At 41.0% G+C, this 19,573-nt stretch overlaps 1 protein-coding gene across 1 annotated transcript; it reads right to left on the bottom strand.

Annotated features, from left to right (window-relative positions):
• Positions 1–8,706: 8,706 nt before the first annotated feature.
• On the bottom strand, positions 8,707–19,573 carry vgf (VGF nerve growth factor inducible). The gene is made up of 2 exons (XM_076725423.1): positions 19,304–19,573; positions 8,707–14,221 (listed from the first exon to the last, which is right to left on the bottom strand). Exon 2 carries the CDS (start codon positions 14,169–14,171, stop codon positions 11,958–11,960), a length of 2,214 nt encoding a protein of 737 aa, XP_076581538.1. The 5' UTR covers positions 14,172–14,221; positions 19,304–19,573; the 3' UTR covers positions 8,707–11,957.

The raw sequence follows: 19,573 nt of genomic DNA on the forward strand, positions 1-19,573 counted from the left end.
GACTCGACTCAGACTTGTGTTTTGGGACTCGTGAACAATCATTATGTTTTCTTTTCTCCTTTCTTTTCTTTTTTTCTTTTTTTGGCGTATTAACATTGGGGAAACTGAAAAGTCTGACGAGCTTAATGTCATTCCCTCCTTTTTGACATGGTAACCATGGTAACCATATTAGGCATCGGGTGCGCGGCTCGCAGACCCACGCATTAGTACCTCAAATGACACTATGGCGATTGACACATCCGCAGCTGCTGCTGTACCCTTTGTAATTACGTTTGGTTATAAAAACTTCAAACAAGACGGAACCAACCAAGATTAAGGACGCTGGATCAACCACATCAGATTTTATCAGACACCTGAAAACTCACCTGGATAAGTCACATTAGCGCATATGGACGGTTAGCAAACATGTTTAGCTCAGCATCAGCTATGTTTAACTTAGCTTGCTACCAGCTTTGCAACTGAATATTTGAATAGATGAGTGAATGTTTGCTTGTCACACTTATTTGCATGGAGAAGCGTTAACATGACGTTTATTGGGTAACGTTATTCATCTACGTTCCTTCAACGCCTACAATGCTTTTGACTGGGTGAGGTGTAACATTTTCTATATTTTTGTTCTTATTATGGTCCGACTCAGCCCGCGCAACAGGGGGCAAGATATAATGTAACTGTTGGAAGAATACAGTCTCCTTTAAAGGAAATCATTCACTGTGTGTTTTCTTAATATTGCATTGCAGTACCCTGTTTAAAGTGATCATATAACAAACAACTAATCAGTACTGATACTTTATGCTAATAGATGAAGGAGAGATAATAATACAGTAGATGCTTTGAATTTCTTAGATATAGCTGTGCAGTATTCTTAGTAGACCGAATAGCAGCAGATGATAGAAGGCTCATTAAATCAAGAAGAGACATGAGAGATTTGTTTTTTAGAGACTTGAGACTTGACTTGGACTTGTGACCAAAGACTTGAGACTTGACCAAGTCTCACCCCACAAAAACTTGAAACTTGACTTGGACTCGTGACCAAAGACTTGAGACTTGACTTGGACTTGCAAAAAAAAACTTGTGAACATCTCTGGCACCATCTGTTGTTCGCATGTGCACGAACACTGCAATTCTCCTCAGGCAAGTGTAAGTGTAGAATATGTTTGACTTCACATGCCCCATGACAATCAATTGAAAAAATGGTTTGTATTTCTTTCTCCTTGCTTTCCATATGGCACCAGTCCTGTTTCCTTGGTACCTCCTCTTCAAGTTCAACTCAGGGATTTGGGGTCTGTCTCTGGGCAATAGTGTGGGTCCAGATAGTGCTAGTAGCTGATCGCAAAGGTAATCAATCCTCCTTTGGCATGGTGACCTGCCACAACAAATGTTGAAAGTGCGAGGAAAATTGAAATTAGTTCAGCCAGGAAGTGTCCATTTCAGCTAGCCGAGTTCAATCAAGTATAAAGCGTTACACACAGGAAAAAAAGGCACTTCACTAGAAATAACAAAAAACTAAGACATTAAGATTGGAGCTACTGCAACAGGCTAGTGCAGCTCTAGTTGTTCCTTGTGGTCCTTTGTAGATGTCTTGACTTATGACCTGGTATTGATATGTGTTGATTCCAGAGGTGGAAAGTAAAAAATTACATTTACTCACTAAAAACTGTAACTTTACTTTTACTTAAGTATGTTTTGTTTGAAGTATTGTGCTTCGGTACATTTTAAATCACATCCGTTACTGAGTTAGAAAAAAAAAAAGCTATATTAAAAAAGGGGGGAAAAAAATCGCATCCTAGAAACTACTGCAATGAATGATGGGAAGGAGAACTGGTGCTAAAGTCACACCAACGATGGAGACCATGGAGACAGACAAATCAGACACCAGTGCTGCAGACCCAGCTGAAAGTGAAACCCTGTCCAATTCTGCTGAAGTAGAACTCGAAAGAAATGAAGTGCACCTGTGGCCATATTTAAATGACCATTTCGGCTTCAAGTGCAAGAAAAGGAACAGCTTTATTTTGCAGTGTAAACTGTTTGCCCAGAGAGACAGAGCTAGCTGCTTATAAAAACTCGATGCCAAACCTGCGCAAACATGTTGAGGTAAGTTAATGGTTCGTTTTCACAGTTTACCTGGCAAGAGGCTTGTTATAATAACAGCCAAAGACATCAGTGGATAACATTGCTAATGTTGGTTGGCACTAACAACCTGTTGGTAGCTAACAAGGTTATTAATAATTATGTTAATACTCTTTTAGCCTACCTGACGTGATCAAAAACAAATGTCAAATACTGTAGATAAGGGGGCTGTACCAAGTACATTTTACAACATACAATAGGCTAAATAATGCTCAACAGCATCTTGGGTAAACCAATAATGTTGATTTGATTTGATAACTGCAGGTCTGTAGACTAAATTCACACCTTAACTGATTATTCCCTCCATGACAGGTGCTCTGTTTAGCTAGTCTATGAAAATTACGAAGAAAAAAAAATTATGTCCTATGTTTGACTATAAGTAAGGGTATGACTTACTTATGACAGATACAGTCATCAAGATTAACAGCTGTGTGAATGTTAAAGTTATAACTAGTTATGGAGTTGTATGACATACTTATGCCAAGTCAGTCAGTGTATTATCAGACAGAACCGGAGATACACCGCTGAGCACAGGGCCAACAACACAGCAACAAGTAATTCTTCTTTTAGGGGGTTAAAATAATTTTTTTATTGCTGTGTTGCTGTTCTCTGTGCTCAGCAATGTAGACTATCTCTGCTCCTCCAAACAGGGAGAGTGCTGATGCTGTTTATGTAGAAGAAACAGGTAATACACTGATTAAGTACCTCATACAACCCCACTTCAGAAAACCTGAACTTTCCATGAAATATCATATCATAATCATTTAATATGATGCATACATTCCACTTTTTTTAATAGCCTTGTTTATATCTTCAGGCATCTTTGTGAGCAACAATTGTGCGTTATAATGTGTAAAAGACAAAATGAGATGTGTGTAGAAAATCTTTTATCTATGAATGTAAATATTTGAAATTCAGTGTGTTTATTGAAGACAGTAGTGATTTACATATAATATTTTATTCACAGAGGAAACATCCATCAAAGCTGAAGGCCTTTAGTGACTTTGCGGCAACACGGAAGCGAACCCTGGGACCACCAGAAACCCCAAGCAAGCAAGCAAAAATACGTGTGCCACAGGCGAAGGTTGACAAGCTCATGATTAGCTTCATTTGTGAGGGTCTTCATCCATTTTCTGTGGTTGAACAACCAGCTTTCAAAGAACTTTTATTCACACTGAATCCTCAATGCAAGGTCATTTCCAGACCCACTCTCTGGACCAGGATAGAGGGAGCTGCCAATCAGATGAAGATGACTTTGACGTCACACCTCAGTAAGGTCAGCTATGTAGGCACCACCACAGATTGTTGGACAGCACACCAGCAAAGTTACATAGGGGTCACAGCTCATTAGATAGATGAGGAAACCTTGGAGAGGAGATCTGCTGCACTTGCTTGCAAGAGGTTGAAAGGTTCCCACATCTTTCATGTCCTAGCAGGTGCCCTTGATGACATTCATTGTAAATACATAATAAGGGGGAAAGTGGTAAGAACTACAACAGACAGCGGCTCAAACTTTATTAAAGCATTCGGTGTGTTTGGTGAGCAAAGCCAGCCTGAGGAAGGAGAGTTAGAATCAGACCACAGCCCACAGCTAACTACCTGGACACATTCACCATCCTGGAACAAGATAACGGTCTTGAGTACCAGCTTTATCCACATCATAGGTGTGCATGCCACCTCTTAAACTTAGTTGCCACAACAAATGCTACCATGGCAGAAGAGAAGAATGACACATACAAATGACTGATACGTGCAGCTTTTGGGAAATGCCAAGCAATCTGGAAGAAGTCAGGTCGGTCATACATGGCAGCAGAAATTGTGCAATACAAGTGCAAGCTCCAGGTCATCCAGCCAAATCAAACTCGGTGGAACTCAACATACATGGCTGCGGAGCTAATCATATGGATCATACAAGAGAAGGGGGAGGATGCTATCAGGAATGTCTGTGAAGAATTCAAAGTGAAAATGTGAGTTTAATTCTCATTTCTAAAGAAAGTCCCTGAAGCTACCTTGCTTACTGATTTGTTTTTCGATAGGTAAAGTACATTTCCGGACTTGGATACACATTCTCCACCTATTCCTGCAGGAATTTTGCTTAAAGTTGTATACATTTACTTTAATTTCACACAGGCTGAGTCCAGCTGAAATTGCTTTCCTGGCCGAGTACTGCACTGTGATGACGCCTTTGGTGAAGGCTTTAACAATCCTTCGGTCCGAGACCAACACGCACATGGGGTGGCTCCTGCCAGTGATCTTCCAACTACAAGCAAAACTCAGCAGACTGGAGACATCCTCCAAGATATGTCTGCCACTCATCAGAGCCATTCAGGATGGTGTCCTAAAATGATTTGGTCAGATGATGGAAGACCCTGAACTGGTTGCTGCTGCAATCCTTCTGCCAAAGTTCAAGACCACCTGGACTGAGAGGGCTGATATCATTGAAGCAGGTATGATTTCATTATTTGATATCATGCTGTAATCATTTGTTAATTTTTAATCCCAGTTCTGTCCACTATGTTTCTAGTCAACACAGTGTCACAAATCCAATAACATGTGTCTTTCTACACAGGTTGTGGTTATTGTTATTTCTGCATAATGAACTCATGTTGCCTCATTAATCAAAGCTTAATTGTCAGAAATATTCAATATGCATTGCAGTGTGTTTGTCTCTCAACAGGTCTGGCCTACGTGAGACAACACCTTGACCAGATGGCAGAGGTGGCAGAGCAAGTCGGGCAACATTCATCAGATGAAGAAGATTTCTTCTCCTCAATGAAGTCCAAAAGGTCACAAGGTAGAGGGGAGCTCGATGGGTACCTTGCCTGTGTCGTAAACCAGATGGATCTGCTGAACTCATTTCCACACATCAAAAAACTTTCTCTCAAACTCAACACTGGCCTGCCTGTCTCAGCTGCCTGTGAGCGTCTCTTCAGCTGTGCTGGACTGCTGTTCACTGCAAAGCTAGCAAAGATGAACTCTACTAACTTTGAAAACCAACTGCTGCTCAAACTTAACAGGAAGTTCAGAGAATAATACTCTGAAGATGGACACATGGATAAAAAAAACTGTAATCTAGATATACAGTAGGGCAGGGTAATTTTAAAAAGTCTTTATTGCAGCTGTCTTGCAGTTCTTCTGGCATGTTTGGAGTTCTTTTGTAATGCTTTGTTATTGGACAGGTAGAGTACAGTCTGATATCGAAGAATGGCACTGTTTAGTCTTAAAAACACCTTGAAGGTCCCTGATAAAGAGTTTGGTCTTTGGCTTGTTATGGACTTGTTTTGATTTATGGAGTTGCAGTATTACTGTTGGTGTTTGTTGGTCTGCAGAATCCACAATTTATGCCGCTTTCAGTGGTTGTACTGCTTGAAGATGTTTTATGCGATAGTCTGCACTAAAATGACACATTACACCTCCTAAATTATTTAAATGTCACATGTTATTTTGTTATAGCATTTAACTTTGCTATGTTTAAATAAAAACATTTGGTGAGATTTGAGATTTATATCCTCTTGTCCTTTTTGCACTACACGAGAGCCCCTCAACACCCGCTGTTAAAAAACTAAGTAAGTTTTACCGTAAGTAAATTTTAAATGATCTACTTTTTACTTTTACTTGAGTAGATTTTTAGACTTGTAATTTTACTTGTACTTAAGTAACATTTCATCAGAGTAATAGTACTTTTACTTGAGTAGAATATTTTAGTACTCTTTCCACCTCAGGTTGATTCGTTCATGCCAGCCGGTTTCGTAGCTGGCACCCATGGCTCCCCATTCCTCCATTGTTGATTCAGCATTGCATCTGGCAGTGTTCATCCATTGGTGGATCTTCAGGGAAATTAACATAGTGGCTATCTTGTGTGCACATGATGTTTGCTTTGAATGGGCACAATATGTCTCTTCCCGGCAGGCTGACAGTGGTTTGAACTGAATTTAGTAGTGGTGCAACTATAGTTTTTCCTGCAATTAGCACTGGGACAGGCTGTGTGAATGCAATTATTATTATTAACTTACTTTGTGTTGAATTTGTGTGAGCAAACATTAGACAACTGATACTGATTCTGATAGATGAGAGTGTGTGTGTGTGTGTGTGTGTGTGTGTGTGAAGGGGTAACTCAACAAAATCTTCATCAGTTTGAAAAAATGCATGGTTTTGTAATAGATAATGCAAAGCATACTGGCTTTGTCTCCATAGCAACAGTGTCTGATGATCATGCGTCCTGAAGCCTTCCACTATCCAAAAAATAAAAAAAGATTTTTTTTCTAAGAATTGAATGAGACATTATTAAAACTGATGGCCATGTATTGTTGAATTATCAAAGACACTTTTGTATGTTTATGTTAATTCATTCAATTACACTTTTGCTCTAATGTTTTTGGTTTTGGTACAAATTCTTTGTATACAGACTATCTCTCTTACGAGAGCCCCATGGACATCACTTTAGCATGTGAAGTAATTCAGTGGATATAACACCTGTTGTGTTGCTGTCTACTCTGTGTGTGTGTGTGTGTGTGTGTGTGTGTGTGTGTGTGTGTGTGTGTGTGTGTGTGCGTGCGTGTGCATGTGCGTGTGTGTGTGTGTGTGTGTGTGTGTGTGTGTGTGTGTGTGTGTGTGAGAGAGAGAGAGAACGAACCGTGACTTTTATATATAAGCATTTCCGTTGTCTACAGAAGCCACTGTGTGCAAGCAGAGGTGTGTCTAAAGTGTGCACCTTTCTGTGTGTTTGGGTGTTCTGCAGTGGCTGCACGATTATGTTGGTGGATGAGTCACCCACTCTTCACCACGTGACATCATGAATCACTGCACCTCTCTATTGTCAGAGCTGCAATCATCAACCGCTCCACACGCCCCCCCTCCCTGTCTCTGGGCCAGATTGTGTTGTTTTTTCTCCCCCTGTCATTTATCATGATCTCTATCATCTCTGTTCCTCAACTTTCTCTTCTCTTTTATTTTCATCATCAGCTTTTCATTTGATTCTATTTCAATTAAGCCTTAAATTAATTTTAAACTTATGTCTCAACCTTACCCCCAGTTCTACTTCTATCTATCTCATTTACTAATGAAAACTCATCTTTTAACATGTGCATTCATCACTCACTGTCATTGTCTACATAAATCTCTGCACATTGTAAAAATTTCATTGTATACATTGTTTATTGCTTCATCATTCTTTGTATATATTGTTTATGTTTTTGTACTACATAACCTACTGTTCAGTATGTATGTCCTTTTTTAATAGATTTAGTAGATTGAGTGCTATTTTTAAACTGGAGTCAAATTCCTTGAATGTGCACACTCAGCTCACACAATCAGCTTTCTGATTCTGATTCTGACTCTGACACACCAGAAGGCTCAATCGAGCACATCTCCGTAATTTCAGTGTTTCTTAAACCTTGACACGGACAACCTGCTGAACACAACCACCATAGCAGCACAATGTGTTATGGCTGTGTTCTGGCTGCTCTGATTCTGCCTCTGTGTCTCTCCAGGGCTGGAGCGTGGCGGGGGCAGGGCTGATCTCCTCTGAGGTGAGCTGGACACACCTGTCGCTAATCTGGGCTCATCAGAACTCCTTTTTAAGCTGGCTTCTCCCACACTCCTGTGCCAGATGATTCTAGCATGTCGCTTGTGTCTCACCACGCTTCTCCAGTTGCTAGTTGTCTCACTGCATCCTTTGTATACTCGTGTGGGTTCACTTTTTGTGCCAGCCTGAGAGCCCTTTTTCCCTAACAGTGATTTTTTGTTCTCGTACCAGCGGTAGCTGAGTTCTCCTCCAGTTGAGGTTTTTTTGTTCTGTCTGCCTGAGTGCATTATCCCCCCAGTGGAGTTTTTTGTTCCCTTACCGTTTGGCTGTTGAGTTTTCCTCCCTCCAGCATTGGTTTTGGTTTTTCATCTGCCTGAGCTGCATTTTCCCGTTTTGGAGATTTGTGTTGTACTTTTCGTATAATAAACTGTGTACATACTTCCTCTCTGCATCCTGGGTCCTCGCCTTCCTTGCTGGCCTTAACAACAATGTACTGTATCAAAGCACGCCAAATCCTGTCTTCTGTTCCATCCCACCTTTAATTACTTTTGAAGGACTAGACAGGGCATATGGGTTATCTTAACCCCGCATTTTTTTTATTTTTCACAATTTAGTGAAAGAAAAGTAAATTATCAGAGAGATAATTTACTTTTCAGAATATAAAAGACTTCATTGAGACAGTTGTTGCCCTCAATCTTGGGACAGAATGTCAAATACAGATGTTTTATCATGCCCCTCATCTTCTCATATAGACACACAAGGTACCCTTTTGGGTTTGTATGAGATTCTGTGGGCTTCTCTGTAAACCACAGTGTCAATTAGATGCTCAGAGCAAGGTGAGGTTGTATAAAGAGCAAGATTGATGGGCTGGATGGATAGGTAAGATGAACACGTGACTTCGAGACTACCACCTGGTGAGTTTTCAGTATCCTTCCTGTCACAAATTATATGAACATCAGAGTGACTAAAATTAACATTTTTACTGAGGTGGCTAACCAGGTCCTTTGCTGTCTCCTCTTACACTCACATAAAAATTCTCTGTGTCCACAATGAAGCATTTTGTAATAAAAATAGTTGACTTTATTTGTTTCATCAAGTGTAGCAAAAGTAGTCATTGACATGCGCATATTTACATCCAACAAACGCATGTTTATTATGATGGTTACAACAAGGTACATCTAGACAGACCATGGACAACACTTGCTGCATACATTACTTTAAACAGTGATTTTAAGGATGGTACAACAACGTTGTGTCATTGTGTCTGTCAACTTTACATTTTTTTATACTTTTTAATTGATGCTTGTACGTCTTCAAAGAAGCATTTTTTAAAGCAAGTATACATAAACGTGCATACACTGTATCCTCACCTCTGGCCATATTTTAGCTGCTTTTTGTTCCATTCTCTTTCTTAATCTGTCACTTCTCCCATTCTCCTTTTTAATCTCATAAAAAACAACAAATCAATAAAAATTACAAAAAGTCTCCAGTCAGTTCACTCTCTTTTTTGACATATATCCTCCTGTTGACATTTTTTCATTATGAGATTGCCAGTGCCATGGTTTTTCTGGTTTGGACACAAAGATGTTGAGATTTGTTCATCCTATAGCAACAGATGGCTACAAATGTCAGCAATACAGACAAACCAAAGAGTAACATCTGCTCTTGCTCCCAGTGACATTTGAAAAAGAGGAAAAAGGGAGAAAAGGAAATGTGTACTGATTTCTGATTATCAGTAGCCATTTAAGTAAAGAAAGGAAATCTCAGCAGTACAGTCCTTTTTTTATGTAGTATAGCATGTCATCTAACCCAAGCAGTGAAAAAATCCCTTCATTGTGTTTTTAAAGTTGTGAATTTAACTGAGATTCACCTGAATATGAGCAAACTGTTGCCATCTCCAGTGGAATGAGTTTCAGAGAATCATTTTCCATTTGCTTCCATTACAGAAGTGATTATAGCATGCTTTGTGCTTCCTCCTCACCCATGGATAATATTAAATGCCTACAAAAAACAAAAACAAAACATAAAGTGTAATGGGAGTGATGTCATAGCAACATGTAAGGCAGCAGATTAATGGTCAGAGTTTGAAAATAACTTCTCACCTGCAAATGTATAAAATGTACTGTATAATCAATGACACTTACAGCACTTACATAACAAGAAATATTTTCAAGAGACTTGCACAATGCTAAACCAACAATGAATGTATCCCACTAACAAGCATTGTGTGTGTATCCAAAACCTGATATAACTTCCTCTGTGCAAAACAGCTCCATTGTTATGCAAAAATGATCAAAAACATGTCACACGATCTGGTGAGGAGGTGACATGTTCTTTCATGTCTATGAACAGACACATACACGACTAAATCCCGATGCAATTCATTGCATTGAGATAACAAAGATATGCAACAAGGGGAGGCTAAGTCAGTAGGGCCTTTCAACTGTAGGTCAACTGCAGCCATTCCTCATGTAATATTTGACAAATACTACAGTGGCCAACAGTTTCAGGAAATCATTTAGCATTTTGTTCATTAAACTATGTATTTGTCCAGTGGGCTCATAGCTGAGTGCTACAGACAGGATAGGGAAGTCAGAAGGTATTGAGAGATGGACTGATCCGTATGGTTTGGTCTTTTCTTGGGATTTGTTGACAACAAGAAAAACGTAGAGCAACAGCAGCCTTATCCTTTAAAATGCATGTGTTTCGTAAAAGAACAGTATGCTTCCACCACTGACTCCTCCTCTAATGGCATCAACTGTAAAAGAATGCCATATAGAGTTTGGCCAGGGTTTGGCACCATAGCAACAGGGTAACTGAACTTATGCAAAAGGATGAGTCATCTATTACAGTGGTGTTAGTGTTGCTTCAACAGCTCTATTGTGAAATATGGTTTTTGGTGCATTATATTTCATTACATAGAGTTTTAGTGGGTATATGTGAGTATAATAATGAAAGGGTGCTGTTCTGCTGACAAATTTGTGCTGCATTTTTAAATAAATAACACAAAAATGATACATTTGCATAAAAAATGTATTCATTTAAAAAATAAGTATCAAGCAAATGATTTACATAGGAGGCTATTCCCAGATTAAGCATGATCTTGATTTCATCTTCAAGAAATGACAGGTGTGTCAGTTGATGCACAATATGGCCAAAAGTATGTGGACACTATGCGGCTTGAGGTTGTTTTTCCTAGTTTTGCCTAGGTCCTTATGGTCCAACAAAGGAATGATGGGAAACCATTAAGCTCCAGTATACAATGATATTTTAGATAATAGTGAGATTGCATCTTTGTGCTGGTTTGTGTTTGTCCTTTTCCTGTTTCAATATGACAATGGCCCCATGCACAAAGCCAGTTCTTTAAAGACATAGTTTTCCCAGTTTTGTGTGGAAGAACATGACTGGCCAGTACACAACCCTGACCTCGACCCCATCCAACACCTTTGGGATGAACTTGAACTCAGACCCACCATCAGTGCTGGACCTCACTAATGCTTTTGTGGCTGAAGGGACGAAAATCCCTGCAGCCAGGCTTCAACATTTGGTGGAAAGCCTGAAATCAGAAGAGGGGAGGCCGTTACAACAGCATGTTAATATTCATGCTTTGGGAATCAGTGTTCAGCTATCACATAGGGCTGTAATGTTGTTGGTCCACTTCTTGCCATATAGTGTTCATAATTTCTGAGTGAATTTGTTGGTGAAATACTTTTCAAATTCCCCTGCCTGAGATAATTAGACAAATGGTCTTTTTTGTTTAGACAGTGTAATTCCATCAGCCATCAAACATTTTCTAGCATCCATCAGTGCCTATTAAACCAACTCTTTCTGATTCTGTAAAAGGTTTTTTTTTTTAGATACAGGTAACAGCATATTTAAGCATCCTCCTTTGTTGGCATCGTAAAATGTCCAAATGGAGAATGTTGTCATGTCAGAAGTTTGGTTAAAAAGTTCCACCATGACCAAAATCTTTTGCCACATCATGCTTTCCAACACACACACACACACACACACACACACACACACACACACACACACACACACACACACACACACTGTTTCTCATTCATAGAGGAGAGTAGATGTGTATCTTTCCTCCACAGTTCCATTTTATCCAGACTGCCCCTGGAAAAAGTCCTCTGTATGTCCTTATCCAGATCACAACCAATCAAAATAGAGAGAACGAAATTTGTTACAAATGTCAAAGAAAAACAAATGCCAGAAAAACAGAATCATAAATAAATACTCTTCTTGCTCATCTCTCCTCTTTTCCATCTTCTGTCTTCTTGCCCTGCTCTCAGTCACCTCAGTCCAATATTTGTGGTCTCTTCATGAGTATCTGCTGTATATATTTCTTCAGATTGTCACGGTTACTACTGTATAGCTGCTTTTCACCAACATAATAATCTTCATTTCTTGTCACTGCAGGTTCCAGGGCTGAATAATAAAACTGCTTCTGTTGAAGAGGGATCAAAGGTATTTGGGGAGGAGAACGTGGTTTGGGCATGGGTAGTGGATGAACTGTCCGGGGGTACAGAGGGAGGGGATAGCTGGAGTAGTGAGGCTTCTGCTGGAGGTCTGCGGAGGATTTTCTCAGTTGGGGTTGGACCCAGCTCTGGTAATGGCTTTTGGGACCAAAAGTAAAAGCATCATCCATAGAATTTCCCAGGAACTTGGTGAGGCTATGAGTGGGTTTGGGGACATAGTAACGAGGTCTAGGTCTAGGGGGAGGAGGAAAAAAAATGGGGTGGTAGTCTGGGTAAGCCTTCCTCTGGTAGAAAGATGAGTATGTGTAGGGGTAAAAAGGGTAGTTGGTCCAAACAGACTTAGGTGATTTGAACCAGAGTTTCTGTTTGATTGACATAGGCTTCTGAGGTTTGGGCCAAACATTTTGACTGGTTAGCAAAGGCTTGGAAAGTTTGCTTCCGAGGTCCTGTGATTTCTTTGGTGATTTTTCCTGGAACCATGTTTTGAGGAGATTGACACCAGGAGAGAGTTGTTTAGAGATGGGGACACTATTTTGATTGGCTAAAATCTGTGATGCTAAGAAACCATTAGTAGATGACAATGAAGAAGACAGCAGAGTTACAGGTTGTTGCCAATGAGATGTCATCTCAGGCGGCACATCTTTCTTCTTCTTCTTCTCCACATCACTGATAATATCGACCACATCATCAGCGGGGAGGTGGAGCTTGCTGGAGATCTCAATCAGTTTGTCAATAGTCTGGGGATCAATATCATCATCCTCTGCCACTTCCGGTTTCTCATCAGACCTCTTGTCCTCCACAGCATTGGACAGAGACAAGCTGTACTTGTTGTTACCGTTATTCTGTTTGACCATGTACCGCAGCAGCATGTCAGAGGCAATGTCGGCCAACTTCTCTTCCTCTATCTTGGCTCTCTGTGCCTCAGCTGCCTGTCTCCTCATCTCCTCCTGCTCCACTTTAGCCTGAAGCTCCTCCTCCTCAGGACTTAACACCTCCTCGTCTTCCTCGTCCCCCTCGCTCTCTGGTTCATCATCTTCAATCACCTCCTGCTCTGCTGGAAGATGGGACTGTGCTGCATCATTGCTAGCATAATTATTGTCCTCAAAATCATCAATAAAATTCCCCGTGGATGTTGGGAAGTTCAGGGCTTTCTGTGTCTCCTCTTGCCATTTCAGTTTCTTCTTAGACATGGCAAAGTCACTGCCTTTGTTGAGTGGTATGATGTTGTAGCTGCTGTAACCTCTGCTCTCTCTCTGGTTTTGCTTTGAATCTCCCTCCCTCTTGGTGGCTGTGTTCAAACGAGGAAACTCCTGCATCATAGTCTCAAGGCTCTTTAGCTCCTCAGGGCTGAGTTGCTCCTCCTCCTCATTGCTACCTTGTGTAGGGCTGTTTGGTTTCTGCTGGGGTGCAGCATCTTGCCTGTTCTCCCCTCCTCCATCTGGATTAGGATGCTGCTGCTGTGTTTTGACCTGGATTGTCTGGCTTGTGGTACGACTGGTGACCTTCTCTGTCATCTTCTCCTCTTCTTCCTGAGCTTTCTTCCTCTCTGCTTCCTCCTCTCTCTCCTGGTCCTTCCTCTGTGTGGCCATCAGCAACTCTAACTCTTGTCGTCCATCTCTGTCTCGGTCTGCTCCCTCCATTGTTCTTACTTCCCTGTGTGACTCTTCTTTTTCAACCTTGCTTATGCCAGCCTTCATATCTTCTTCTGTCCCATTGTGCTCCTGCCCCTCCCATCTTCTGTCTACTTGAGAATGATTCAGCGCCTCCAGTAAAACTGCTGCTAGTGTTTTGGGATCCACATCTTTAAAGAGTTCCTCTTCATCCTCTGCCTCTTCTTTCTGTAATGATTGTCTCTCCTCATCCTTGTTTTGCCCATCGCCTGACACTGACAGTCCAGGAGGAATATCTTTGTGTGGGTTATTGACATCTCCAGGGGTGTTGATTGGATTAGGGGTGGATAGATGGAAAAGAAAAGCCCCTGTTAAGAGGACCATGAGGGTAAGGGCACTTGAAGCATCATGGTACCCAATCATGTCCACTCAGAACAGGTCAGGCTATCCGCAGAGAGGGGGATCAGAAATACCTAGAAGAAACAAAACAAAACAAAACAAAAAAAACAGTCACACATCTTCAGTTTAAATAACTCTCTGACTTCAGGCCTAGTAGCACAAAATCACAGAACAGTATCATAGAAATTCCATCCCTGTGAGACAGTTCTGCACCCCCAAAATGCTACTGCTCAGTACCAATGCAGGAAGCAGATCAGGTTTGTGAATGAGGTACACATGTTTGAACCTGTTAAATGGCAATGGAAAAGTAAGATATATAAGATACATAATCAAAGTGAAAATGGTTGGGTCTGTTGTGTTGATGATAATTAATCACATGGAAGCCTTGTCATAATGGATGTTTTATTTATTGGACCCAAAGCAGAATGAAAGATAGTAGATCAGTGCACAAACAGTTTATTGGACAATTCAGCAAGTGCAAGTGTGCAATCCAGAGGAACTGAGACAGGCAGGCAGTTGAGAAAGGCAGACGGTTGCAGACCACCGTGGTGAGGCAGAGAGAGTTGGATGACTTACAACAGGAGATCCAGGATTTTTTTAGGATGAGGAGATTGAGCACAGGTATGAGATCAGGAGAAACAATCATAGAGCAATAACAACTGAACAGGTAACAGGAACAAAGTGAGCTGAGACAAAGTATCCCAGAGGACAACAGACAAAGACTGCAACGACTGGAGTGAAGAGCCTGGGTTTATATACTGTGGAGGCTGATTATCTGACGAGCCTCAGGTGTGCAGATGGGCTGGCAGCGGGACGAGGCAGGTGACCATGCCCAGCTCAGCTCAGACACAGACAATGACACAAAGAGAGGGAAACGGAGAAACACACACGAAACACAAAGGAGGGGACACAATGGAAACACAGGGAACTAGACACGGTGGCACTGCCAAATCCTGACAAGCCTGTGTTGCTGTTGTAAAGACAATCACAGTAGTTGTAGTGCTACAGTCCTGTTGTCCATCCATTTGTGATCTATACCTGCTTATCTTGAGGCAGGAACCAATCTCAGTTCATACTAAGAGGTAGGATATAGCTGAACATGTCATCAGTCTACTACCCCGACCTTTTTTGTGCCATGGACCGGTTTCACATAAAGCAATATTTTGACAGACACAGAAACAAATAAAAACAAATTATTAAAAATACAACTCACTATTACACTGAATGTAGATGTTGTAATTAGTTGGAGCCCTGCGCTTGTTTCTCTTGAATGAGAAGGCTTCATTGCCTCTTTTGCGAACCTGTCACCACATATTACGCACAGCGGGCTTGGTGCGTGAGAATCACCTGAAGCGATAAACTTGTATTTTAAGTAGGACTACTGACATTGTCTCTTAAATGCAGCTTTCTTTTAGTTGGAAGTTGCAGGCTCTTCTTCTGTCTCATCATTTGGCCTTTTCCCCTTTCCAAAGAAGCTCTCCAAAGACGTTTGTTTTTTTACTCTTTTTTGCTAGTTTGTGGGCTTACTTTTTTACTACCGTATCACGTGACCAAGACGAGCGGTTTGACATGTGTACAGAAGCACAGGCAGATGCACCTGATTTTCAAAATAATACTTCTTTCAGACTCTGATGATCAATAAAAAAAATAAAAAAAAATCAGTCTCTCTGTGCAGCTTGGTACCAAACGGCCCACGGACTGGTACCGGTCCGGGACTCAGTGGTTGGGGGCTCCAGTACTACAGGACTGAAAAATATAGACAGAAAGCCAATCACAACGATAAGCAATTTGGAATCTCCACTCATCCTAATCTACAAAAGGACGACAATGTAAACTACACACAGAGAGGCCCCAGCCAACTGAAGTGTTCAAACCCAGGACCTTCTCACTATGAGGTGAAGGTGCTAACCACTGAACCACTGTACCATATTGTATCAGGCTATAGCGCTGTAATATCATCTTAAATCTGTTTCTCTGACCTCTTTTAGGGGATACTAGGAATAGCAAACATTCAGCATACATTCCCATTAGAATTTAGTGATAAATACTGAATCAATCATTTTCTGAAATGAACAAAATGGGGCAAGAACTAAAAGGTGTGATTGATGTCAATCAGATTTATTATCTTGTTTGCTGATTCTTTGGTAAGTTTTTGACTGTCTTTGACTGTCAGCATACATTCCAATTAGAATTTAGTGATAAATACTGAATCAATCATTTTTTGAAATGAACACAATGAGGCAAGAACTAAAAAGGTGCGATTGACGTCGATCAGACTCATTATCTTGTTTGCTGATTCTATGGTAAGTTTTTGACTGTCTTTGTCTAATTCTGGAACAACTTCTTAATATTTAACAACTTCAGCTTCTTTAGTTCAAAAGATGGTATTGTAGAAAAACAGGTTAATATTACAGGAAGGTAATGAAAAAGGTATTGTTCAACATATCAATACCAAAACTCAATCACTGCATTGGAACCAAGACTGAAGAAATTCAATCAACACAGAGCCTTATATGCATGTTAACTGATTTCATTTTAGAAGGGTAAGAATGATGTTTCACAGTGATTTTAGTTGTTAGGATTAAGCTACACATTCAGCATAAAGGAAAATTTTGGCCAGTGTGATAAAAACAATGGATAGTTACACATACTCATACCTTGTCCTGGGGTGACGTGAATTTCTCACATGTGGCGCACCATTTCACTTGTGAAAAATGCAAATATTGGCCTATTTCGTTTTCAGAAATTCCATATGTAAAAAACAATACTGTGAAATGTGATGTGTCACATTGCATGTGAAAACAATGATTTTGCCTCACGTGAAAAAATATCCCATTACACAGACACAGCTGTATTGTTTAACTTTTCAAACAAGCTGTATCAGGTGTGTAAAGTAAATGAAGATCGACTGAAAACCTACTTTATCGAATCAGAGGTGGTCAATGTGGGAAGAGATGAAAATATGCAATGGTGTGGCTCTCAAGGAGCAGGAGTCAGCACCACGGCAACATAAGTATGCTACTTTGCTGATAGAGTAATATTATTCATTCCAGCTCAGCATCAAAAACAGCTTTCGATGCAGCTGGTCTCATTCCCAGGACGTAAACCGACGCTTCATGCCCCTCTGTGGCTCAGACGCAGGACACCCTTTAGCGTCTGGATGACGCACACCGTCTTCATTGTAAACCGATCCGTGGCAATATGAGACGTTTAGAGCAGGGTGGCGTAATACACAGAGCAAGAAACAAACCAAGTGGAGGACAGTGAAAGTGTTTGGATGGCTCAGACAAACACCCAGGACTCCGGGTCCCGTGAGAAATCAAAAGTGATCCATCATTTTTTTATACTTAACCAGGTAATTCTGGTGCCTAAACCTAACTAAGTAGTTCTGGTGCATACTCTTAACCAAACTGCGACCGTTTTACAACATTAAACACGTGTTAGAAACGCTTTCTGACGGGAAGTCTTTGTGTGACGCTGGCATGAGAACGTGTTGGGCCGCGGGAACAGCTGCCCTGGGCTCTAATATTGTCGTGGATGGGTTTACATCGGAGTTAGGTGAAAGACCGGCGCGTCTCATACACATGGTAAAAAGTACCTTGAGCGCCTGCCGAGGGGCGTGACAAAGCGCCTTGACGGTCTGGGAATGAGGGCGGGTTGGACTGCCCTGGCAGGGGAGGGAACCGCCGCTATCCTCGGTGCTGAAATCTTCAATACAGCTTTCTAATGTGTAACTAGTGCAGTGACTGGTATGTCTAAAAAATCACAGCTGTCACATATACAATCACATATCTGTCTGTTCTGTAGGATCCGTGTAAAGTGCCTACATGAGTTTTAAAGATCATCCTGTCGCCTCATAACCTGCTTTTCTCTTTATGAATCATCGCCGTGCTGCATGGCACCACGCCACACTGTTGGCTGAAAGCAAATATCTGCAGTCATTTTTTCTCTTATCATGTCATAATCATCTTTTATTATCCGTAGGAAGACAAATCTGTGCCTCGCCTTATTAAAAAAGTGATTGTTTTCATTCTCGTGCAGATGTTTCAATACACACTTTTTTCATGAACATCTCTGAAACAAGTTTCTTTGTGCTGGAAAGTTGTTGAAATTTCAAGACCAAATAAGAGACCAAATGTCTCGTATAGCCGGGCATATTCTGCAGTGGAGTTGTCTGGATTGCAGGGGGTGTTTGATGCGTCATGGGCACGGATGCAGTGAACGATTAACATAAGCAGGATGTAAAATGACTGATCTCATCCTCTATCTGACCAAACTAATCGGTTTTAAGTTCGGTTATTTTATTCTCTCCAGCAGAAGGTAGGTTTCTGGTCTGAGCAAAACGGATTTATAATCGGCTTCTGAGCGTCACGAATCAACAAAAACCTACAGCACAAAGCCATCCCCCAGACTTCTATCAACATGAGTGACCTCCCCGCATCATACATACTAACTGTAAACCTCGAAACCCCACACAAACATGGACGCCAGTGTTATGCAGACATTTTATACAGGGTAACAGACTACCATTGTACAGTGAACGTCACCACACCTAGATACACGTAGATGGTGTACCTTGAAGCATCTAATTCTTCTTATTTTCCAGTTCGGCCATTTTTGGTCAAGCGAGTAATGGTGATGATGGCTGGAAATCACGATAATTGTGGTGGTGATGATGATGATGATGATGATGATGATGATGATGATGGGGAGGAGGAAGAAGAGGAGGAGGACAACAGCCAACGGCAACCACTGTTTTAACCATAAAAATATGGTAGTGGAAGTAAATTCATCTCCCACAGGCTCTTCAGATCACCACAACATACTGCAAAGTCTCACTTTAAACCCGCTCATATTTTCAGAAACTATTGACAGTAAAACATGTTGAATTTATATGATAATTAAAATATGTGTCATTGGTCATATGTGTAAAGGAATGTAAGGGGAGTTTTAGCAAACCTCCTCCAACCCCCAAAATACACTGCACTTTAGTATATTTTTGGTGTTTTTTTTACGGCTGTGAACCACTGTCTGTACACTGCGGCTGTTTTAATTGTTTAAACATTTCTAGTAATCAGCCAGTTACAACAGATTTTTTTGTTTGTTTGTTTTTTTTTTCACAAAGGTAAACTAATGTCAAATAAGTTGACACTTACTTGCAGTTCAGTGAGAGCAGTGGGGGATTCCAGTTTCCCCTCCTCGTCACGTCACACTGAGAGCTGCTGTAAGTCCTGCTGACATGCACAGACCTACTACCTGCAGTGTGTGGTCGTTGGTGCTGTTGTTGCGTCAAAGTTGTTGTTGTTATTGTCTAATGTTAAATGTTGTCACGGTTGTTGTTTGCTGCTGAGATTCGGTCTCTTTCTACCTCCTCTCCCGGGATTCCGCTCCTTGGCTTGTCTGTTTTCAGGCGGCTGCGGCTCTTA

Source organism: Chaetodon auriga, chromosome 24, assembly GCF_051107435.1.
Source record: "Chaetodon auriga isolate fChaAug3 chromosome 24, fChaAug3.hap1, whole genome shotgun sequence".
Lineage (NCBI taxonomy): Eukaryota > Metazoa > Chordata > Actinopteri > Chaetodontiformes > Chaetodontidae > Chaetodon > Chaetodon auriga.